Below are 26,200 nucleotides of genomic sequence, written 5' to 3'. Positions count from 1 at the left end.
CTTTAAAAATTAACCATTTGTCCTGAGGATCTTTTATCTTCACTGTCAAAGAATTACTCATAAGATGGCAAATAAGACTCTGTTCTGGATCCTGCCTACCTTTATCCTCCCCATATGTGACTTTGCATCTTCATACACCAGGAAGTGTTTGTTACTTGTTCATATGTTAAGTTCAGGTGTAGAGCCTCCTCCAGGAAGTATTCCCTGACTACAACCATTCTTCTTTAGTTCTTCTCTTCTTGGCTTCCATGTTAAGAAGTGTGCAGCCATATAACTGTATTTATCATATTCATTTTGATATTTTATTTACTTGTGTATTTGTCTTCCATACTAGATGATGAGCTTCTTGAGAACTCTCTATAACTGACTGAATAAAATACCACAAATGTCTTTGTCCTCCAAGTAGAATATACTGATTATAATTTAGTTTTAACCTTTCTCTTACTATTTTCATAGAAATCACTTCTCTACATTCTTTCCCTGAGTGCTTTTAGGTCCCATTATTTTAATTATTACCTTAATGCAGGTAATTCCCAAATAGATATTTTTATCCCACATTCATTTTTAAGCTCTAGATCTGCATATTCAGGTGGCTACTGGATATGCATCATTAGATAAGTATACAGACACCTATAATCAATTCAGCATATCCAAAACTAAAGTTATCTTTCTTCCTCCAACCTGCTTTTCAAACCTGTGGTATTTGTTTTCATGAATGATCTCTCCCTGTCCCTAGCCCTTCATATCCAATCTTTAATTAAGCCTTGTACATTTTCTCCCAGATTTCGCTTAATATCCATTCTGAGTAACTGGTGTTGCTTAGTTCAGGCTCTTCTCTCTTCATACTACTTCCAGTAATCTTTCTGAATTACTGATCTGATCATGTCAACCCTCTGCTTTTAAACTCTGAATAGGTTTTTCAAACATCATCTACCTGAAATTCTACAGTGTTTTCTCCTACTTACTCCTACTGCTGAATTGAGCCACTATTACTGATGGGAGTGTAGCAGGTTTTCTTGATGAGTAGGAGTAGAAAGTTAGGTTGAAAACCACCTCTAATGTCAAATCCTGTCATCTTTGCATTATGTTCAGATTTTTTACCTGCAATATATTCAGACCTCTTACCACCTAACTTTATTCTGTTTTATAACTTGCAGATACTATCTACCACTGGATGACTTTCTGTTCATTTATTCCATACATTTTTTAAGTCATAGTCCATCTGCTCAGTGAAGTTCCTTCTAGTTGAATTGCGAGTTGAACAACTCCTATGTAATCTTCAAAGCCTTGCTCAAATGTATTCTCCTTTATGGACTGTCTTAATCACAAGATCTCTTTATGTTCCCAATGATATTTTAGTACTTTCTACCCACTGCTATTATACCCTTACCTAATCATTGTTGTTTATGGACTAGCCTCCTATACTAATGTGATCTTTTCCCTTCCTTGTATTTCTAGGGCCTTAGCATATATAATTTTTAGCATATATAATATGAGGAATAGCCAGAGAAATTAGGGATGCTTAGCCTATAAAAGAATATGTGAGAATTTGGGCAGCGGGGAGAACTCATAATATTTAAAGATTATCAGTTAAAAGAGAGATTCTATTTGATACATGGAGCCTCGGGAGGCAGGGGATAGAAATTAAAGGAAGACCTGTTGTAGCATATGCAATTTAGAGAAAGATAAAGTGTTTTATACTGGAGATAATATACAGTAGGCTTTTAATGCATGGTAGCCTATTTTTTTCTTTTTCTTTTTTTTTAAATGAGGTATAATTTGCATACAATGAAGTATACAGCATATAATTCCGTGAATTTTTACATACATATATGCCTATGTAAAAAATCAGGAAGCTAGGGAACACTTCCAGTCTTCCAAAACGCTCCCTCCTTGCCCCTCCTATTATTGCCCCACAAATTTACCAGGATTCTGAGCTTTATAACCAGGGATTCGTTTTTCCTGGAAACTTACAGTTTGTATCCTTTGTGTCTGCTTTTTTTCGCTCACGTATTATGTCCGCAAGGATTACCCATGTTGTTGAAGGTAGCATTAGTTTGTTCTTCTTGTTTGTTGTTCTTTTTTCATTGATGTATAGGATTCTATTACATGAGTAGACTCTCCCCATATACACATGCATCCCACCCCATTTACTTATCAATTCTATATAGCTTTAGTAGATACTGTCAAATGGTTTTCTGAAGGGGTTATATGAATTTTACACTTTTATCAGCAATTGGTTGTTTCTCCATATCCATACAGTAGATTTAATATTTTTCATTTAAGAATCAAGGCTTAGATTTTCTTTTTATGTAAACACTGCCTATTCATTGTACACATTTTGAAAATATAGAAAAATTTAAAGGATAAAAATTATTCATAGTCACACAACCAATGATAATGACTATTAACTTATATATTCTTCTAGTCTTTTGTGTAGTTTTTAAAGTAAAATTAGAATCATATTAGGCAAACTGTTTTGTATCCTTTTTAAAAAACTTAATATATTGTGAGCATTTCCCATATATCTTTATTATAATTTCTTGTTTTGACATTTTTCTCCATTTTTAAAAAACAATAATCATATTTGTATTAAAAAACATTTATCAGGTAGAGTTTGTTTTTCGTTTTTTTTTTTTTTGCGGTACATGGGCCTCTCACTGCTGTGGCCTCTCCCGTTGCGGAGCACAGGCTCCGGACGTGCAGGCTTAGCGGCCATGGCTCACGAGCCCAGCTGCTCCGCGGCATGTGGGATCTTCCCGGACCGGGGCACGAACCCATGTCCCCTGCATCGGCAGGCGGACTCTCAACCACTGCGCCACCAGGGAAGCCCCGAGTTTTTTATTTTTATATCAATGATAAAATCAGAATACTGTTTTGGAGCCTGTAGGAATTAAAAGAGGTTGAGAGAGAGAATACAATTTAATATCTTTTCTCAAGGAAAATTAATGCTTAAACTTATACATAGATCTAATATTATTTCAAGCCACTGTGAGTCATTAGCTATCTCAAATAACATTTTATAAACTACTTCATAATACAGTAGAATTTTGATGTTTCTTGTTATTAGATAGCTGTGGTTCTCAAATCTCTCCTACCCTTTAACCACTGCTCCTTGAACAAACAGTTCTTTTCCCAAGCAGTATATATTTAAACTTTATATGAATGTTGTTTATCTATACTCATTTACCATTTGCTATGTGTAAAGTACTGTTTGGGCACTTTGAGATCTTGCCTTCAGATTGCCTGTAACTTGTTCCAAAGGGAAGAATCTTGGATATATAAGAATGTTAAATATGTTAGGGAATCTTAGAGATATGTAACCCACCAGCTTCTTTCCTCCACTTGAAAGACAGAGCCCAAAAAGTTTAAATTACTTGTTCACAGCTATAAAATCTGTGGCAGAGCCAGAACTAGAGCCTACAGCCAAACACTTGTCAGTGTTTTTCCACTTTAGGTGTAAAGTACTTTGTCCTTAGTGCTTTTCCTGACACCAACTTTGTCATTTTTCCCCCCTAGGAAAAAGCTACTAAAACTGTTTTCTTTTGCTTCTGTGATAGGTAAAGGACAATTGGTTTTATTTATACAGCAAGCACTTATTAAGTGCCTAGAGTGTATGATATCCTGTTTCAGAGACTGCAAAATAGGTGAGAAATAGTTGGTGAAATAGGAACATCTGTGGATATGGTGTTAAGTGTGGAAAGAGCTTATTTTTTGGAATCTGAACATCTGTGATAGAATCTCAGCTCTATCATTTCCCATCTCTGTGGCTTATTCAGGCTACTTGATCTCTTTGAATCTTAGCTTTCTTGTTCATTTATTCATTTATTGAGCCCCTACCACATGCAAAGAATGGTAAAAGGTGCTGGGGATACAGCAAAATTCCCATTCTCATGGGGGATTTTGTGAGGATAATATACACAAATCAGTAAAATAGATAAAGCACCAATCATACTACTTGGCACAAAGTAAGCATTGAAAAAGTTCCCTTCTTACTTACTATAGGCTGCGGTTCTCAAAATGCTTCATCTCAGGACCCCTTTATACTCTTAAAAATTATGAAGGACTTCAAAGAGCTTTGTTTCTGTGGGTTGTATATATTAATATTTACAGTACTAGAGGTTAAAACAGAGGACTCTATATATTTATTAATTCATTATTAAATGAATTAAAGCAATACTTTACCCATGTTATATAAATGGCATTTTTTAATTAAAATAACTAATTCATTTACTCCTGAAAGCTTGAATTTTATCATTGGCAACAAATACTGTTAGTTTTTTTGACAGATTTTATTCATCTTCAAGAAAATTTCTGCCAACATCCAAGTTAGACTAACTATAGTTTGCCATTTAAGTAAAAATATATTCCATAATGGCCTATATGGGAAAAGAATTTTAAAAAAAGAGTGGATATATGTATATGTATAACAGGTTCACTTTGCTGTACACCTGAAACTAACACAGCATTGTAAATCAACTATACCCCAATAAAAAATTTTTTAAAAAATGATGTTCCATGGAAAAAGTGGCTAGATCAGCTTGCAAATTAATTGCACAAGTGTTTTTCCTCAGGGCAGTCATTATACTTGGAAGAAATGCTTTATTCATGCTTCCTGTCTTGTTCCACAGAGTATTTAAAAGATGTGTATTCAAGAGTCAAAATTTAATAAAATTTATAGTTTTTACTGCATTGTCAAGGACATTCATAAGTAAAAATAGCTTGGGAAAGAAAAAAAACCTGTGAGTGCAGAGTGGTGAATACAAGGACAGTAAAGTGCTGTGCTTTTGTTTGTTTGTTTTGCCACTGCCTTGATTTATTCTTAGACAGAAACATATTTACCACTAGTGCTTTTGCATACTCAAGTGCACATGTCAACACAGTGAAAAGGGAAATACCATCTTAGTATTACTTTGGAAATAGTTTTGACCTTGTCACCTCCCTGAAGGGATCCCACTCCCTAAACAGACCACAGTTTGGGAACCACTGCTATAGAGGATATTATTGATACTTAATTATAATGTTTTGATTGTTTCCATGTACTTGTTTTCCTCATGGGGTTGGCATAAAAAGTCTAGTCACATACAGTATTATATGAGTATCTAAGTAATAAGGACTATTAAAATTTAGGTAGTACCATTGGCCTACTTCATAGCAGTACAATCAAGATGGCAAGAGACTACCTTATAGAAAATATGTTATAAAAGCTTCAAAATAGGAATTTTATTCTACTGATGTGTTGTTGGGAGTACTGATTCAAAAATTTTCTAATCCTGCTTTCTATTTTGTTTTTAGGCTTGCATTGATGACAATGTTGATATGGTGAAGTTTCTGGTAGAAAATGGAGCAAATATTAATCAACCTGATAACGAAGGCTGGATACCACTACATGCAGCTGCTTCTTGTGGATATCTTGATATTGCAGAGTAAGCTAGTTCTGTGTTTGTTTTTATCCAAATACTATTTAGAGACTTGAGATTTTATAGAAATTGTTGTTATAGATAAATGAGTGAACTCTTACATTACCTTAATTCATAAAAATTATTCTTCCCAGGAAAGAGAATAAGTAGATCATGGGAATCCAAATATTGTCTCTTGGTGTGAGATCATCTTCTTGTCTCCCTACCATCTTTGACTTTTGGTACTTTGAATTGATATGAGTAATTGTACACATTCTCCAGCCCTATCTCCTTTTCTTTTGAGTACACATATTGTCAAATGATTCAAGGTTAATATTTAGCAATCTAGTATATCCCTGTGTAATCACGAATTGTTAGGGGAAATTAACAATAATTCTGAATTAGGTTACTTTGCTAAAGAAAGAATATGATACATAGTTCTCCAATTATTCAATATATTTATGCTTAGTTTTTATTAAGATTGTTTTCTAAAAACATGAAAATTTAGTGAAAAGTAGTCATTGTATTCTTAACTACCTTTAATAGGGGAGTACTTTCTGAGAAAATTTGATTCTTCAAAAATTTAACAAGGAAGTATACATATCCTGACAAAATAATTTTTTCATCAAATTATCTTATTTTTTCTTGTTGCTGTGTATCCAGCACCATAAACATTTTTATTGTCTATCTGCTCGCATCAAAGCTTATCAGCTAATAAATATTGAATATGGTAGTCCTACTCTGTGAATCTCTCTTAGTAAGTCTTCATAGTTTTATTTCTTTGTACATTTCATGCGCACATACACTGCCTCCAGCCCCCATGTGTATTGGAGATACAGTATACCAGTTTAAAGGAGAGGCTGTGTTTGGTGAAATGAAAAGTGCTCTGGGAATCAGAAAATCTGAGCTATTTGACTCTAACACTGACTGCGCTACACCTTTTGATAATTTGTTTCCTCCTTCTGGGCTTTGATTTCTTTTTTTTTTTTTTTTTTTTTTTTTTTTTTTTTTTTGCGTTATGTGGGCCTCTCACTGTTGTGGCCTCTCCCGTTGCGGAGCACAGGCTCCGGACGCACAGGCCCAGCGGCCATGGCTCACGGGCCCAGCCGCTCCGCGGCACGTGGGATCTTCCCAGACCGGGGCACGAACCCGTGTCCCCTGCATCGGCAGGCGGACTCTCAACCACTGCGCCACCAGGGAAGCCCTGGGCTTTGATTTCTTTATGTGTAAAATGAAGGATTCTTTATGCCATTGTAAATCAACAGTGGTTATTCATAATTTTAATTGTGGTTCTCTTTATTCCTTTCTGTTCTTTTCATGCTCAACAAAGGGCTTGGATTTCATCTTCATAGAAAAAAGTAGCTAAGGTGCATTTATCTTCAGCTGTCCTTAAATATTTGGTACTTAGGCTCTTAAGTCAACTAATGTGGATTATGAAGGCTTCCTCAACCACTCTCAGGGGGTATGACCTTGGGCAAGTTGCTTAACTTTTATAATCATCAGCTTTCTCCTCTGTAGAATGGGAATAATATTTTCTAGGTTTGTTGTGAGGGTTAACTGAGATAACCCACCAAGTATAGTTCCTGGCACATAGGAAATACTCAGTGTGTATTAACTTTTGACCATTATCTTTTTTATCTTTTTGGGAAAATGAAAACCCAGCTTCCTTCTTCAGATGTGTAATCCTGTGTTTCCTTTTTAATTCATGCTTCTGAGTTTGAAAAGACAGTAATAATTGTCCTGAATAATTTCCTCTTGTGGACTTGATTAACAACCCATTGTGTCAGTTGGGATGATTTTAGATGTAAGAAACAGCATCAAACTTAAACTGACCTAAAGAGAAAGGGTACTTGTTGTACAGGATAATACATAGTTTAGAGGAAGGGCATTCAGGTTTATTTATTAAGCTGCTCAGTGCTGTCATCAGGACTTGGAGTCTTTCAGGTGTTTTCTTCTTCTGCCTTTCCCAAATATGGACTTTATTCTTAGCCTTGTCCCCTCCTGGTCACAAGATGATTGCCACAGCTCCTGAATTGTGTTTTTACTTATGCACATCCAAGAGCAAAATAAAAAGTGGATGGGGAGTGGAAAGTATCTTCTCCATATTCTGTGACTATCAAGGAGGGAAATCTTCCCTAGAGAGCCCTCTGACTGCAGCATATTTCCCCTTAAGGGACTTATGTTGGCCTGGGCTTGGTAATTTGCCCATGTCTTTGCTGGGAGAAACAAGTATCTGGCATATTCAGTTTTTTTAATCCCAGGAAGTAAGTGTGAGGAGGGGTGAGCAGTCTGCTGCAGGTGTTAATAGTTTCAGTAGAGTAACTACAACTTTTCTTCTTTTTGGAAGGTGGGATACGGAATATATGTTTCATGGGACTTATACAAACAAAAATGACCTATTTTGACCAAGGTTGACTATAGTTTTGCTGATCTAACTACCTTTATATAGGTATTTATGGCATTAATGGCTGTGGTATAACTGAAGTATAATTGACTCTTGAACAACACAGGTTTGAACTGCGTGGTTCCACTTATACATGGATTTTTTTTGAACAGTATATTCTTCAGTACTACGTGATCTACAGTTGGTTGAATCCGCTGTTGTGGAACCAGGAATACTGAGGAACCATGGGTACAGGGGGTCTGCTTATGTGGAGGGCCAACTATAAGTTATTCACAGATTTTTAACTGCAGGGAAAGTCAGCACCCCTGACCCTCATGTTGCTCAAGGGTCAACTGTATTTAAATTTATTGTTTTTTTGAACAAAATTAAAATTAAAAGAATGATGACTTTTCCTTTTTTGCTCTTTCTGCCCTCTGAGATTCTTTTTTTAAAATAATAATATTTTTATAAAAGACAGTTCAACTCTTGTATATACTGGGCTATTTGTTACGTGATGATTGCCTAAAACCCTTCTAAATGCATGATTATTTTCACCAGCATTATCTCTTTCAGTAATTAATTTCACTAATGAGGGAGAGAAGTTAATGAAATCCAAAATCCTAGTTTTCTTGGGTCTAGAAAACATATAGCATGGTGGCTTAAGAGGTAGAGTGAAAGATACCTCCCAAATCAGAGCATTTATAGGATAAAGGAAGGCCCTATTAATAATGACGTAGAGACAACAGTTATAAACCATGGAAAATTGGGTCACTCTGCTAAGTGATGTGTTTGGAGTTAAATTTGTTTGCAAATCTTGGTTCTGCCATCCTCTACCTTTGTGCCCTTGGCTGAGCTACTTAGCCTCTATGATTAATATTATTTATAAAATGAGAATGATCTGGCTTCTTCCTAGCTCTTGTTTCTCACATTGCTTTCTACGTTTTTTACTCTGTCAATACTAGACTACTTTCAGTTCCCCAGCATTCCCTGCTGGTTCATATCATTGTGTCTTTGCTCATAGTGATTCATTTGCCTCATTTCTTTACTTGACCAGCTACTACCAGACTGCAGCAGACACAAGCTGCAGTTTGTGTTAGAATCACTTCTTCCAGAAACCCTTCTAATGTTCCTGGCTGATTCATCATCTCTAACATATCAGTTGTTTACATGCTTCTTTACCAACTACATTTTGCACAGAATAGTACTAATTCAACCCTATTGAACTGAGAAGTAAAACAAACAGTGAAGCACAGATAGTTCACTATGAGGATTTGTGGATGATTAGGTAGGATACAGCGAGTTCTAAATTTTTGACCTCTATTGGAGACAGTAGAACAAAGAATGTGAGGTTGCAGTTTAGTTTCTAGACAATTAACAATTTCACATCTGGTCTCTAGCCTAGCAAAAGCCAAGTGAATAGATGAATGATAGCTCTTCATATTCTGGCTCAATTATCTCACATTTTCACCAAAATAATTACTTTCAACATCTCCCTGCTATGAATAAGGTAGAAGTCTTAGGGAAAACCAAAAATAGAGATTGTTTAATAATGCCCCTTCGCCAGAGTGGATTAGAGGAAGAATAAATGAAGTGAGTTTGGGGAGCATAATGTTAAAGGTCAGTATATGCATTGTTTTACTATGTACTGATGGGTCACATATTGAAAAGTATGCATTAACATTATTCTCTTCCTTTGGGGTGCTGAATTGACAGTGTTACGCTCTGAATCATGTCCCCACAAAATTCATATGTTGAAGGCCTAACCCCCAGAACCTTGGAATGTGACTGTATAGATGGAGATGATTAAATTGAAATGAGGCCCTTAGGGTGGGCCCTAATCTGATCTTACTGTATCTTTATAAGAGGAAATTTGGACACAAAAAGTGGCACCAGGGGCTTGCACACAGAGAGAAAAGACAAAGTAAGGACACTGTTAGAAGGTGGCCATCTGTAAGCCAAGGAGAGAAGTCTCAGAAGAAACCAAACCTGCCAACACCCTGATCTTGGTCTTCCAGCCTCTAGAACTATGAGAAAATAAATTTCTATTGTTTAAGCCACTTTGTCTATGGTATTTTGTTATGGTAATACTAGCAAACTAATACAGGCAGTATAAAATTCTCACTGTCACATCAAGGTATTCTTCCCTAAAAGTTGTAGTTTGATGTCATTGGGCTATGGACTAGAAGTAAAATTGGACATACTAGAACTATGACTTCTGGACATACTAGAATGATTATGGAGCTCAAGAAATTATGTATTCAATTTATTGTTCCAGTCTATAACAATCGGTTAATTATAACTCTAGCCATTAAGTATAACTGAATTATATATTTAAATTATGTGCAAAACATTGAAAACCAAGTCCTCTGACTTGGCTTTCAATAACCAAGAAATAATAACAAATAAAATAAAGAAATAATAGGTAAAAGAATAATGAGATGAAGAAATAATTAGATGAAGATATAGGAGTTTTACGATGGCAGCATTTGTCTTTCTTTTTTATTAGCTGAAATATTTTTTAAAGGAAACTGCCTCATATCTACTATTTGGTTACCCCTTGTACAAGTTTTATAGGAAAACTGATTTTTAAAATAATGAGTTGGTTTACTAGTTACCTTCAAAAAGGACTAATTGACTTTTTTGAGATCTAAATAACTTGAGCACATTCATTTAAACGTACTTGATGTATTTCAATCCATTGCAATTATTGCCCTTGTTAATTAGCAAATTATACCATCTTTGGTCTTCAAGAGTCTCTTCATGTTGGCTTCTAAGACCTTGGGACATGACCAAATAAAGTGATCTTTAAAAGCTTCCTTGCTCTTTAGTAGTATAAAAATGTTCCAGACTCATCTTTTATATTTCCTGCCCTGGGTCTGGAATTGCCATTTCTCTAAGGAAACCTGTTCCTTGTAATGGGTGCTAGACGTGCTCATTGCTGCTGCATTGATCATTCTTTCAAATTCAAATTCAGCATCAGGTTGTCTTTCTTTAACCTCCTCTATCTTGTATCAATATTTCCTTTCTCCCCTACTTTATTGCCAAGAACTGTAGAATTAAAATAACACATAATTACTAATTTGCTTCATCATATATTACATATACATTAGATTGCTTATAACAGTACCACAACAATAATGATTACTGAAAGCTGTTTGAAGTTTGGGGGTTTGTTTTTGGTTTTTTGGCAGGGGTGAAGGGGGTGACATTTCTTTTTGTCCTTATGGTATCCCACTTGGAATATACCATCAAATTACTGTGTGTGCTGAAGTCACTTGGAATAATTCTTTTCTGTGTGGTTATGCCACTAACTAGATATACCATTAAGTTCATTGTTTAAGTTTGTTTTTTGTTTAGTTTAATTTTGTTTTATAATTTACATAAAATACCAGGTTCTAACGGCAGTCCCTACTCTACCACCCTATTTCCTATGGGTAACATTTTAAAATTTTATATTTTATCCCAGTTTGTGTTTTAATATAAGTATTATTCCCCCTTTGCAGATAAATGAAAGACTATCATACACTATTTCTCCACTTTTCTTTTTTCACTTAACAGTCTTTCCTGGAGACCACTACATAGTGGGTTATAGAGCTATTTCTCATTGTTCTCTTCAGGTGTAGTATTTAGTACTCTATTGTGCAGTGTCATTGTAGTTTATTCAGCTTGTCCTTCTTGATGGACCAGTGAATGTTATTTATTTGAATGACTGTAACTTTAGCCTTGGCAGTGTCTTTATTTTTCATATAAACAAAAATTCCTATGACTTATAAGAATAAAAAAATTATTTTGTATTTGAATAATAAAACTTAAATGATTTGTTTTATTAACATTTTGGTTATTGATGTGATTATTATCTCTTTTGTCTCTTTAATTTTGTCACTACATTTCTTTTTTAGGCTTCTGCCACAGATGTTTAAGGAACGCTTTTATCTTGAGTAGCTTTAGTGTTTGTACTAAACTTTTTCAGTAGCACAGAAAATTAGCCCTGTGTTAGGCTAGCATTATGTAGTTTCATAGTATATAGAATGGAATGTTGATTAATTAGTACATTTAACCTATTTTTCTTCACGTTTGGAGTAGTTTTGAAGACATTGCTTAAGATTTCATATCATTATAATATACTGGTAGTGACATTCAGTGACATCTTCATGGTCTTATTTACAGCATGGAAAAAGTTTCATTAGCTTTGTTATTTGATCATTAAAGAATCAGCTATTTAAGGATATAATTTTTAAAAATATTTCTGGTGGCTTATTTATGGCATGGCTTCTTCACTGTAACCTTTATTTCATAAACATACAACAGAATCCTCAAGATTTCTCTTGGCTTATCCTTCAGAATATATCCAGTATCTAACTGTTTCATCACCTCTTTCATTTCTCCCTGATCCTGGATGCTGTTCTTCACTGAAATTATTGCAGTTGGAATCATTCTAACCATAACCATCCTCTTCCCCCCATCTGTTTTCTGCACAGCAGCCAGAATGATCCTTTTAAAATATTGCAAGTGGAATAGCATCACATTTTTATTCAAAGCCCTTCACCCTCCAGTGGGTTTATCATGCATTTAGAAACCAGAGTTCTGGTGGCCTACAGGCTGTGGTTTGACCCTCTGTGACCTCTCTGGTATCATTTTCTCCACGTTCTCCAGGCTCTCTTTGTTGGCCAAACGGGTTCCCTTGCTGAGCCTTTAAACAAACTAGGCATCTTGCTTCATAGTCTGCACCTGCTGATTCCTCCGCCTGGAATTCAATAATGTTGTTATTTTTGGTAAAAGAATCAGAAATTCCTACCAATTTAAGAACTATAAATTGCACCACCATGCCTATGAGAAACGTTACAATATTCCTGATATCAAGCTCAGAAATGAGACAACTCTACTTTAATCTTAACTCTGCTACTTACTTGCTATTAACTTTAGACAAATTACCAGCTTCTCTGAACCTCTGTTTCCTCATCTTTAAAATAGGAATGTTAACGCTTATCCCTATTCTATAAGATTATTGTGAAGATTAGATGAGATAGTGTTTATAAGACACTTGGCACAATCTATGGCATATATTTAGTTATCAGTAAAGTTAGCTGAATTAGTTGTTGTTATTCATAATTCTATTTTTGGTCACTACTTTTAGTGAAAAATAGCTAAGCTCTTGGTTCTCCTGGATTATTTAATAAAGAAAACTATCATCTGATCATTTGGTCTTAGAGCAGACCTAGCTAGATGAGAGGAGTGGGGGAGAGTGAAGTGGTCATTTGTCCTCTTTACTTTGATGTGTGGGTATTTGAGCACCAAGAAGAGTTGGCACATCCATGCACTTTGGTTATTTACATATTTCTTGTCAAGAATGATACATAGTTAGTGGAAAGCAGACTATATTTTGATTAGAAGTCTCAGAAGGTGAAACTGAATCTAAGATCCTTTGAAAATACTAAAATTTTATTCACAAGATACTTATTTATATCTTGCTATAATAATAATGAGGTATATTTGCCCGAAACTAATATTCTCATATACATTCCTACTCAGTTTTTTTTTAACAACTGTATGGGCGTGTTCACTGTTATTTCCATTTCACAATCAGAACTGGACCCTCATTCTCAAGACTCAAATTCTGATGTTCTTTCTGTTCTATCACAACTGTCTCCTATAGTAGCGTTAGGCATTGTAAGATGTAAAAATGACTGCAACCGCTCCTAATCTTCAAGCTTTGACTTGCCAGTACTAGATAGAATAAATGGACGAAGAGATGTACAAGGAACACGGAGGAAGAAGTGATCAATTCTGTTTAGGCCATTCAGAGAAAGATTCCAGAGGAGGTGACATTAACTGTTATATTAAACAATGGGCAGGGTTTTTGCCTCTGGGAGTTGGGAGTTGTCTGAGAAAAGTCATGTTAGTCATGAATGGGAAATAATACATGGTTAAAGCTCTTTCAACTGGCCTCCACTCTATTAACTAACATTTGCCATTTCTTTGTTAAAACATATTGATTGATTCCCATAAAGTTGTTAAAACTGAACATTGCAACAAATAGACTACTTCTACTAGGCTCACTTACTTCTGTTTCCACCAGTTGAATTGCAAGCCTACCAAAAGTTAGTTGTGTGTGTTCTAGCCTATTAATATCTATTCCACTTGTTAGTGATTTTATAATTTAATTAAATATCCAAAACTGATGAAATGTGTACAGAAAAGAAAGTTATTGCTATTACTAAGTTAAATATTTTGGAAAGCCTCAATAAAGGCAAGGTCCTAAAAATATAATTGCTGTTTAATTAGGTGTGGGTGCAACAAATGAAAGATTGAAAGAAAAAATATCTAGGAGTATATACTCAGATTGCTTTTCTGTTGACTTCTAGTGTTTGTTTCACTTTAAGACACTTTGAAGTCTTAGTGCATTATGACTGTCATTTATGTAAGAAAGGGAGCATGGATTTAAGTCATTGGAGACGTTCCCCAGTATTGTCTACGTTGAAATAAATGTCTTGCATTTATTTATTTTCAAATATGTATTATGTTTTACTATTCCCTATTTTAATCAGCTTTTCTGGTTAACCAAGTAGGTACTGGTCGTGATTGCATTGGACAAAGGGACTTCTTTGGAGTCATCATTTTTTTTTGGTTTTGTTTTTTTTTTTGCGTTACTCGGGCCTCTCACCGTTGCGGCCTCTCCCGTTTCGAAGCACAGGCTCCGGACGTGCAGGCTCAGCGGCCATGGCTCACGGGCCCAGCCGCTCCGCGGCATGTGGGATCTTCCTGGACCGGGGCACAAACCCATGTCCCCTGCATTGGCAGGCGGACTCTCGAGCACTGCGCCACCAGGGAAGCCCCCTGGAGTCATCGTTTTTTGAGGAGAGGAGTGTTAGTGGTATATGGAGAGAGTAACTGATAAGACAAGAAGAGGGAACTGAGGACTACAGCACAGAGGAATTTGTATGCCTTGCTATCTGACCTTTAGTGGTGATGCGTTTTTAGGAACATGATGATCCTTACTCTGTATTTTAAGAAGACAATTCTTGACTGATTAGGGAGTTTGAACAGATGAGGGATTAGGGAGTTAGAGACAGGGCAGTGGCAGTGAGCTTGGAAGTGGGGCAGATCTGAAAGAAATTTGGAAAATAAAATTAATAAGGCTTGGTGTGATTCACTGGATCTTGATAGTAAGGTGGGAGGAAAAATCAAAGGTAGTGATAATGCTGATAATAGCTAGCATTTATTGAGTGCTTACTGTGTGCCAGTCACTGCTCTAAGTCCTTTAATATACATAATTTTGGTCATCCCAACAATTACATGAAAATATATTGCTGCCACCACCCCACAGGCCCAGATGCACAATTCCAAACCCTCAAAACTCTGAAAAATGACAAAATACATTGTAAGTTTGGTGTAGGCTCATTTGGCAACTCACCATGACTTGAACTGATACGAGGCTATTTATAGTCTTTGTTTCTCCCCCACTTAACTAAACTTATTTTTTGCAAAAATATTAACGTGTTTGGTTACGGAGTACCGCCTCAGACTCAATAAGGGTGTTGCATAATCTACAATATTATATTTCTAAAATATGAAAAGTTTTGAGGGCTTCCCTGGAGGTGCAGTGGTTAGTAATCCACCTGCCGGTGCAGGGGACACAGGTTTGAGTCCTGGTCTGGGAAGATCCCACATGCCATGGAGCACCTAAGCCCGTGAGCCACAACTACTGAGCCTGCACTCTAGAGCCCGTGTGCCACAACTACTGAAGTCAACGTGCCTAGAGCCTGTGCTCCACAACAAGACAAGCCACTGCAGTGAGAAGCCCATGCACTGCACTGAAGAGTAGCCCCCACCCGCCGCAACTAGAGAAAGCCCGCGCACAACAACGAAGACCCAATGCAGCCATACATAAATAGATTATTAATTAATTAATTAATTAATTAATTAAAAGAAAAGTTTTGAAATCTGGGTTTGGATGAGTGATGGTTGGCCTGTATTATAATTCTTATTTTATAGGTGAGGAAACTGAGTCATAGAGAGAAATCACACACGATAATTGGCAGAGCTAGGATTTGAACCTAGACAGTCTAACTTGTCAAGTCTGCACTTTAAGACGCTACACCATTCTGCCTCCCTTTCTAGCCTTTGTATTTGGGAAAATGATGCCCTTTAACTTTAGTATTAAGGAATTAAAGAGCAAGATTGAGGGAAGCAGAGGAAAGAGTGTAGTGGAATGTGAATTTAAATAGGCCTAGTTTGAGATGCCAATTAAAAAGGTGCAATAGGAAGCCAGGACTTCTTTGGGTATGTTTATAATACATAAACTGAATTTCATCAAATCTAAGATGCCATCGTCATAACACATTGTCATTATTTTATGTACCAGTTTAAAAGGTTAAAAAAAAAAAACTGTAATACAGTGTGTGTGGTATTTTGTTTTTAAGCACCTTGGGGTTTTTCCCACACACACACACACAGTATCATTCTTTATCTAATTGTAGTGTCTTGGATGCAGCATTACTTAAGCACATTTTATTGTTGCCTTTGGGATTTTCTTCTAAGCCACTGATAGCATTCTGCAAGTGTTGTTGGTGGTGTTTTCTTGATCTTACTACAAGGTATCAACAAAAAGTTTCAGACACCATCAAGGAAGACATTTTAAGTAACAGTTAAGCTCAGTAAATAAGGTATCAAAGGTATGAATGCACATAAATCAGTTGAACTTGAAAACAATATGAATAGCTGTGACTGGGGTTACATGAAGACAAATGATGACAACCATATTGTGGCCATTATCCATTGCTAAGACATCATTGATTGTAAGGTCAATAGATTGTAGAAGATTTCAGCAATGTTAAAATTTGGGGAAAATGTATATCTTAGAATTATTACACAATGAGTAGGATTTTTGCCTCTGGGAATTGGGAGATACAGTAATAGAGTAAGACAGTAGTGCATGTAATTGATTTTAATAAATATGCATTTTCAGGAGTTAGTGCATGGTCAAAGAAGTCTAGTCACTGCTCTGGGGAATAATTAAGAGAAATAAGAAATGCTGAAGACGAAACCTACAGAATTTCCTGTATTTAAAGGTGGCTTTGCAAAGAGAGGAGAGGAATTTAAATCCTTCTGCACATTTTGAATTTGTTTTTGTGTTTTGTTTTGTTTTGACAATCCGGGTGCCTAGATAACTGGAAAATAGAGCCCACTTTCACAAATAGATTCATTTCTCTCACATACAATAGCCTGGTCTTTGCTATCTGCATAATTAATTGTATCTGTAGCATAATTGTGAAACCATGATGCCAGAAATTTAGCACAGTATTTGGCAAGGTACATTAGTCCATGTTATTGGACTAGTAACAGGGTTTATATTTAAAAATAATACTTCTACCTGTGGGATTTTGACAAAATGAAATTTTTTAAAAGGTTAAAATTGGTAATGTTATAAACATTACAATTTCCTGACAATTAAAAATGAGAATTTCTGCTTCTTGGAAAATAGAATAGATAACGTTTTTCCCTATTCCTCCTGCTGAATACAACTAAAAACCCTGAACATGATATATAAAATATACAAAGACTCTATAAGATAGAAGACAGAACACCTGGGGATCTCAGGATCCAAAGAATGACAGGAGTAATTTTCTGGCTTTTCTCTTTGCCTCAGATATACCACACTTGGAACTGAGGAACCTGATAACCCAGAAGCACCAATGGCCCCACACTGCCCCCCCAAAAAAGCCCCAACAAAAGCCTAACCTCTTTAGCCAAATACTAGGAGAGGGGCACCCTAAAACCTTAAAAAAAACAAAAAAAACAAAAAAAACTACTCCAGCCAAACACTGCAGAAAAAAACTTCGGTCCCACCCATACCCTCAGTAACAAAGGCCAGGTAGGGAGCGTAGACTTCCAGCATTACCAGGCTATCATGAGGTGCCCTAGCACCTCTACTGTCATGATGTCAGATTAGGCCAGATACAGAACCTGCTGAGATTCTCATCCCCATTGGATAGTTAACTAGCCCTCCCCTAACTGGCACTGGAGACCACGTGCGAAGCCTGGACTTATACCCCCACCTGGCAGTAAAAAGGAGCTCCTACTCCTCCCCACTGGGGTGGAGTCAGAAGAGGCCTGGTAGAGAGTAAATACTTTCACCACCACCCATCAGTAAAGAGGCCTAACTCTTTCTCCCCTTATGGTGTCAGTGGAGGCCACATAGGGTGTAGTAGTGAGGCACCCATAGCCTCCTTAGCCAGGGAGGTATCGGTGAAGGCTTGGTGGGGAGTCAGAAGTAACAAGGAGCTGTTCCATCGCTAGTGTCAATGGTGGCTAAGTGGGGAACCTGAACTTCTACCCCTAGCTTGTAATAATGAGATGGCATCTCCCCATCTTTTCTGCTAGAGCAGGGCCAAATATAGTCAGCTAACATAGAAGATTTAAGCACAATCTAGAGTCTCATAATATAATGCCCAGAGTGTTCCAATTTCAATTGAAAATCAGTTGTCATACCAAGGAACCTCTCAAATTGAATGAAAAAGACAATAGAGACCAGCATTAAGATTACAGAGATATTAATCTTAAAATTATTTGACAAAGATTATAGAGCAGCTCTCACAGAAATGCTTCAACAACCAATTACAAGTGTGCTTCAAACAAATGAAAAAAAGTCTCAGCCAAAAAAAAGTCTGCAAAGAAATAGAAGATATGAAGGGGAACCAAATGGGAATTTTGGAACTGAAAAATCCAGTAACTGAAATAAATAGCAGATAGGCTCAGCAGCAGAATGGAGGCGATAGAAGGAAGAATTGGTGAACTGAAAAACAGAACAATAGAAATTACCAAATCTGGGCAACAGAGAGAAAATAGACTAAAATAAAATGAACAGAGCCTCAGGGGCCTGTGGGAGTATACCAGAGAGCTAACATTTATGCCATTGGAGTCCCAGAAGAAGAGAAAGAGGGCATGGCTGGAAAAGTATTTAAAGAAATAATAAATGATGGCTAAAAACTTACTCAAACTTGGCAAAAGATACAAACCTACAGATTCAAGAAGTTTAGCAAATTTCAAACAGGATAAACCAGAGCAATTTTGAAAACAAAAGACAAAGTAAAAATCTTGAAAGCAATGAGAAAGGAACTAGTATAACATTGGGGCAGGGGGCATTGCATTAAGGCAGACTTCTCATCAGAAACATGGAGACCAGAAGGAAGTGGCACAACATTTGTCAGGTGCTGAAGGAAAGAACTGTTATTTTAAAGAAAACTTGCAAAAGTTCCAGGTCAGAACCTTTGTTTGGATTCTTACTGTTATAGTTACTTTCAACTGTTTTTTGTTTTTTGTTTTTTGTTTTTTTTTTTTTTTGGTACACGGGCCTCTCACTGTTGTGGCTTCTCCTGCTGTGGAGCACAGGCTCTGGACGCGCAGGCTCAGCGGCCATGGCTCACGAGCCCAACCGCTCCGCGGCATGTGGGATCTTCCAGGACCGGGGCATGAACCCGTGTCCCCTGCATCAGCAGGTGGACTCTCAACCACTGCGCCACCAGGGAAGCCCTCAACTGTTTTTTATTGTGATATCGAACTTCAAATATGAAATAGGAAAGTGCATTCCCACTGAAGATGCATAAGGTTATTTACACTGATTTTGTGTTGCTCAGCGGCTTCCAAAAGAAAATAGCATTTACTTATTTATTTATTTTAATATATATTTTAATATATTTTATTTATTTTTGGCTGCGTTGGGTCTTTGTTGATGCACGTGGGCTTTCTCTAGTTGTGGCGAGCGGGGCTACTCTTTGTTGCGGTACGCAAGCTTCTCATTGCAGTGGCTTCTCTTGTTGCGGAGCACGGGCTGTAGACGCGTGGGCTTCAGTAGTTATGGCACACAGGCTCAGTAGTTGTGGCTCGCGGGCTCTAGGGTGCAGGCTCAGTAGTTGTGGCACACGGGCTTAGTTGCGCCACGGCATGTGGGATGTTCCTGGACCAGGGATCGAACCCGTGTCCCCTGAATTGGCGGGCAGATTCTTAACCACTGCGCCACCAAGGAAGTCTGCATTTATTTTTGAAGTTAATAGTACAGTGTTCTCGTACCCATCTTTGAAAAGTTCAGGTAGCTTAGTTTTCATAATTTCTGTCTCATTGGATGGCTTTGAGTAATTCATTTACATTTTCAAGAAACAACTATTTCAGTGGTTTTCTGACTTTGTGGGTTTTTGTGTGTGTGGTACAAACGTAATATTAAATATATCATCTTGGCCATGTTACAGTGTACGGTTTAATAGTGTTGAGCATATTCACATTGCTTTGCAGCAGATCTCTAGGATGTTTCATCTTGCAACGCGAAAACCACCTGGTAAACACCAATTTCCCTCCCCACTCCCCTAGCCCTTGGTAACCACCTTTCCATTTGCTGTGTTTATGATTTTGACAACTTTAGACACTTCATGTGAGTGGAATCATATAGCGTTTGGCCTTTTGGGACTGACTTATTTTGCTTGCCATAATGGCCTTGAGATTCATCTGTATGACAGAACCACTTTTTTAAGGCTGCACTGACATTTCGAATTTTAAAAATTCATGTATTGAATACATGAAAAATCCATGTATTGGCTAAAACAACTTCTTGATACTAGTTTTTCTACAGTAAATAAAACAATGTACATTAAGTTTAAACACTAAATATATTCAGCTCTTGCTGTTGAAATTTCTTTCTCTTTGTCTCTTTGATTACTGTGTTCTCATTAGCTTCTAATTTAAAGACAGGAGCTTTAATTAAAACATCAAATTTTTAAAATGAACTATTTCTCCTTCTCAATCTCTTCTGTGGTTTGGCTTTTGACAAAACTCAGAATCCAAGATAATTATTAGACTGTCAGATTTGTCTGCTGAATTCAGTTAACACTGAATCATTCTAACCCAGATAGAATCCTATCCATTTAATATACCACATCCAAGTTGCAACCGATAACTTGGTTAACAAGTTTTACACCTTTTATTAGATTTTTAAATTCACACATATGCAAATAATTTTGTAGAAATCCATTTGAATCATGTCTTGAATTTGAGGTTTATTAATTATCCAAAATTATTTATTGACTCAAAGCTGTAGGTTATTATAAATCTCAGTAAACCTAGCAGTTTGCCATTTTTCACTTCAGTAATTTATAATGATTTTCACCATTCAATAGGTGGCATCTCCTATGTTGGCCTCTTTTGTATTGCTTAAGGACATCATTAACCATTGTTAAGCAAATAAAAGCCTGCCCTTTTTTTTTTTTTTTAAACCTTGAAGCATTCAAAAAAGTTACCCATCTGAGAAACAGCCTAATATTCTGACTTTCAGTTTGGGACTCCTGTGTGAAATCTTCATAGTTTTTTTTTTTCCCCCCAAGAAATCTTACAATAAATATAGTGTATTTTTCCTAATCAGCAGTCCCATGAGCTGCTTTTAATACCCCAGCCCTTTTTGTTCTGAAGGAAATCTGACCATCTGTTTTCAGTATCTCCAAGGGTCCCACAAAGTGAGTTTCTGGTATTCCAGATAGCCTGTATTTTGTTTCACATTATCTTAAACATTGCTTTCTAAGTGTGATGATTTTGCGTGATGTGATAATAGATAGAATTTTAATTTTGTTTTTAGACATTAACTCATTTAAACATAACACAGCCCTGTAAGTTACCTATAAGCTAGGTTTCAAATGTTTTAAGTTGATGAATATCACACAACTGTCAAGAAACAGAGGTGGGAACCAAACCCGAAGTCTGCAGAATTTAAATGTTTATGCTTTTTTTTTTCACCCAACCAATCTTTGAATGGCTTTTTGAGATTATTCGTGGTAAATAAGAATTAATGCCATGGGGGTTTATTTATTTATTTATTTATTTTACATTTGCAAGTAATAGTTCTTGAGTCATGGAGAGGTTTGTGAATTCTATGCATACATATTTATACCTAAACTTTTGGCTCAGGGATTGCTCCAGGCCCTACTTCCTGCCAGCAGTTTTCGCAACTTTACTCTTGTTAGTTTCTCTTAACATCCTGCCTGTTTATATAAATTTTGGATTGTCTCTTTTTGGCTTTGACCTGTTATTTCCTTGAGACTCTGCTTTCCTCTGCTAGCACTGCAGCCACTCTGAGGTCTTCCTTTTATTCTGTCTTTACATCCTGTGAATGATTTCTACTACCTAAGCAAAATATACGTGGTTTTATGTAAATATCTCCGATTGTTTGAGATTTTGCCTAGCAGAATATGTACATATTCCCCGGAGCATAGCACAAGTTCTACTCCACTAATATCTTATTTTTTTTGCTCCAGATTCATTCATTTATTTATTTATTTGTAGTATGTAAATGTTCTTCATTAGTTTTATATTACATTTTTTTAAACTGTGAAACAGAAAAAGTTTCTTCAATTCAAATATGACTTCTGTTTGTAGACGTCCCCGTGAAGATCATAAAAATGAAACATTGTTTTGCACAAGGAGAAATGTTTATAACATTATTAATTGTAAAAATACCAGGCTATAAAATGGCATGGTAGCCATTTTTGTGGTCTAATATACATCCACAAAATAAACTTGCTGCAGAAAACTAGGATAACAAAAAAAATCCCCCCCCCAACGAAAACCCCAACTAATACAAGTCCCTCCTAATGTGGGACTTCCCTGGTGGTCCAGTAGTTAAGACTTCACAGTTCCACTGCAGGGGGCGTGGGTTTGATCCCTGGTCCGGGAACTGAGATCCTACATGCCACACAGTGTGGCTAAAAAATAAAATTAAAAAAATTTTAAAAGCAAATTCCTCCTAATGCTACCTCTGTTAACTTTATAGTGTATATTCTTTCCTTTTTCTATCTTTCTCTTTCTATGTGTGTGTGTGTCTTGTAAAAGTTACATCTCCACACAGATATCAATAGCTAGTTGGTAAAGTCCTTCTTAAAGCAAAAGATTGACAGACCTGACTTCATACAACCTTTAAATTTCACTCAAATACAAAATGCTGTAAGAAAAGGTTTGCTTTTTTTTTTTTAATGTGGTGACAATATGGGAAAAATATTTGCAGCACATCTATTTGTCAGAAGGAGGGAATAACTTATTTTTTTGTGTATCATTTATTAGTACCACCATCCATCTATCACAGACAAGTCAAGAACTTCAGTGTATCATAGACACCTTCCTCACCCTTGCTTCTCATATCCAGCTGATCTCTAGTATCTCCTAGATATCTCAGAATTTATCCATTTCCTCCATCAAATTCAAGCTTCCAACATAATTTTTGTCTACTGCTGCAGTAGCTCATTAGCTGGTCTGACTACTTTCATTCTTTCTCCATTCTCATTTATTTTCCATACTTCACAAAGTGATCTTTTTGAAACACATAGTTGATCATTTACAGATCTTACAGAATAAACATTTACTGACTTTGGGGTGTACCTGACATATTATATAGAGATTGATTCTTTCATTTACTCTCAGGAGAATGAACCAAACCCTTGTCTAGCTATACACACTTCCTGTCACAGGTTTTTGGTGCCTTTTGTTCTCTCTTCTGGAACATACTCTCCTTCTATTATGTTTGCTAGTACCTATATATTGTTCAGAGAATCCTTTCCTGACCTTACTAAATCAAATTATTCTATTATTCACTTGTAGACATAACTCACTGTTATAAGACATCAAAGTTTTACATGTATTTAGGGAATTAATCTAGCTCTCTTTCTAGATTATAAGATCTTTGAGGGGAAGATCTGCATTTGTTTTTGCTTACTATTATATGCCTGACATGTAACATAGTGGTAGATACATAGTAGACACCTGTCTCAGTCAGCTTTGGCTGCTGTAAGAAAATGCCGTAAACTGGGATGCTTAAACAACAGACATTTGTTTCTCACAGTTCTGGAGCCTAGACAGTACAAGATCAAGGTGCTGGCCAATTCTGTGTCTGGTGAGGGCTCTTTTCCTGACTTGCAGATGGCTGCCATCTTGCTGTGCCCTCCATGCAGAGAGACAGTGAGCTCGACTCTCTTCCTCTTTAAAAACATTAATCCCATCATGGTTCTCCAACCTCTACCTCATCTATACCTAATTACCTCCCCAAAGCCCTACCTCCTAATAGCATCATATTGGTGGCTTGGGGTTTCAACATGAATTTTGGAGGAACACAAAACCATTCAATCTATAACAACACCCCATAAGTATTTGTTGAGTTAAGGCACACGAAAATATAAGCAAAAGAAGTAAATAAGAAGTTCACAAAAGGAGAAAATACAAATGCTAGTGAACACATCCAGATTTTTTTCAAACTCGTGTGTAATCAGGAAAGAAAACAATGATAAGATGCTTTATTCTCATCACGTTGAGAAAAATTTTAAAGATTGATAATGTCAAATGTCCATTTAAGAACACATCCATTAGGAGGATGGCATTAAATAAAAGTATGATCCAGCCATATTGTGGAATATTTTTCAGCTATTAGAAGGCAAGTGTTGCACTCCAGTACATTTAAAGTAACCCCATTAATTCTTGTTTTACAAAAAGAACCTCCAAAGTGACTGTATATATTTCTTTATAGACACACATGTAAATTCATAGCAAAGGTACCAGAAAGATATTTGCCATGCTGTTGATAGTGTTTATCCCTGGGGAGGGAACATGATAACAGAAGGAGAGATGTAAGGGAGTTTTTTCTTTTTTTCTTCTTTTTTTAAAACTCTGAGGGCTTTTTTTCCTCCACTGTTTTGATAATACGAATATTGTCATGTAGCTTGTAAAAAAAAATTTACAAATAAGAGTTAGATTGATTAGGAACATCAGAAAAAAGGGAGCCATTCTTTAATAGAAAAGTAAAATCAGGGATGCCAAAAGAACATGGCTTAATCTGGAACTACAAACAGTTCCATATTGTTGGAGTCTAAAGTGTGATACAAGAAGGAAGAGGAATGAGGCTGAAAAGAAGACAAAACCAGATCAGTAAGGGCCATGTAGGTATGTTTTCTCCTAGCATGGACAACAATTCAAAGAATTTTAAGTTGGAAATTGACTCTGGTTGTGTTAAATAGATGATTCTGGGAGATGTGCAGTTGGCATAGTGAAAGAGATTCGCAACCATTTTGTATCTGGATCCCTTTGTCAGGTTTGATGAAGCCTGTGAATATGTTCTTAGTATTGCGTTTTGGATGCGTCAAATAAAATACTGAGTACAAAGTGTGTATGTGCTTCTTTAGTAACACATTAAATAAAAAGACTTAGTAGTTGGTCTAATAATTACCTTAATTTCAAAATAGTGATGAACATACACAGTATTTTAATATATCTGTATCAGCTGAATGACCTTCTGAATTATGCCCATGAGCCCAAGGTTAAGAACTATTGCTTATGGCATGAGAGTGGGAGCATGAAGTTCAGTTAGTAAACTGGTCAATATGGAGATAATGAAAAATCTTAATGGAGACAGTCTGAAATAATCCTATGAAAGACTTTGTAATTATTTTAAAATAACATTTTTGTATTAGTTAATATGTGTACATTATAGAAAAATTTTAGGAAATATAAAATTTTAAAAAGGAAAGAAAACATGCTTTATGGTAGTTTCTTAAAACTTAAATAATACCTATGCTATCCTTGGTTTTTATTGCTGCTCTTGCATAGGAGCTTGCCTCATTAGCTATGCACTCAGTCTTGTTTTGATGATACCATCATTGCTTAACTCTCTTCCCTTTAATTTTACAGGTTTTTGATTGGTCAGGGAGCACATGTAGGAGCTGTCAACAGTGAAGGAGACACACCTTTAGATATTGCTGAGGAGGAGGCAATGGAAGAGCTACTTCAAAATGAAGTTAATCGGCAAGGTAAGGTAACCAACCTAGATGGAAAATATGTTTAAAACTGTTTTGTAAAGAATATGATACTTGACTTTTTCAATAAATGATTGTTGACATTGAAGGGCAATCGTAATTTGAGTGGGAAAAAAATCAGTTTACCTAACAATATGTGAAGTAAGGTTCTACTTGAAAAAAAAATATGATTCTTAACTTTACGTCTTTTTAATATTTTTAAAGTTGAAAGAAGTATCATGAGTGGTAGGGTAAGGCATAAAATTATCTGTCAATAACAGCTTTGGAGGGAAGTAAAACAGGCAAAGGGGATAAGGAAGTGTACGGGGTGAATGAGACACATTGCAAATTTAAAGAGTGGTCAAGAAGTCGTCACTGATAAGGTGGTATTTAAGCAAAGGTCTTACTGGGGTGATGGTATGAATCATGTAGGTCTGGGGAAAGAACATTGCATACAGAGGAACCACTGAATTCAAGGATGGGAGGGTGCCTGGTGTTTTCAGAGAAGCAGCGAGTGTGACCGGTATGACGGAAGCAGGCAGAACAAGGAAGAGGCTGGAAGGAGCTGAGGTCACAGAAGTAGCAGTGGACCCTATCACATAGGGCCTTGT

At 36.3% G+C, this 26,200-nt stretch overlaps 1 protein-coding gene across 3 annotated transcripts in view; it reads left to right on the top strand.

Moving 5' to 3' along the window:
* The first annotated feature begins 5,304 nt into the window (after positions 1–5,304).
* PPP1R12A (protein phosphatase 1 regulatory subunit 12A) overlaps positions 5,305–26,200 on the top strand; it is a 90,649-nt gene continuing 69,753 nt past the window's right edge. For all 3 annotated transcript variants that reach the window (XM_079715958.1, XM_079715957.1, XM_079715956.1), the window contains exons 1-2: positions 5,305–5,426; positions 25,486–25,604. In XM_079715958.1, coding sequence (XP_079572084.1) covers positions 5,320–5,426; positions 25,486–25,604 — 226 coding nt within the window. In that variant the 5' untranslated portion in view covers positions 5,305–5,319. The remainder of the gene's footprint in view (positions 5,427–25,485; positions 25,605–26,200) is intronic.

The sequence above is a fragment of the Hyperoodon ampullatus genome, assembly GCF_949752795.1.
Source record: "Hyperoodon ampullatus genome assembly, chromosome: 11".
NCBI classification, from domain to species: domain Eukaryota; kingdom Metazoa; phylum Chordata; class Mammalia; order Artiodactyla; family Ziphiidae; genus Hyperoodon; species Hyperoodon ampullatus.
The sequence above is the reverse complement of the archived record's forward strand: the minus strand, read 5'-3'. Positions and strand labels throughout refer to the sequence as shown.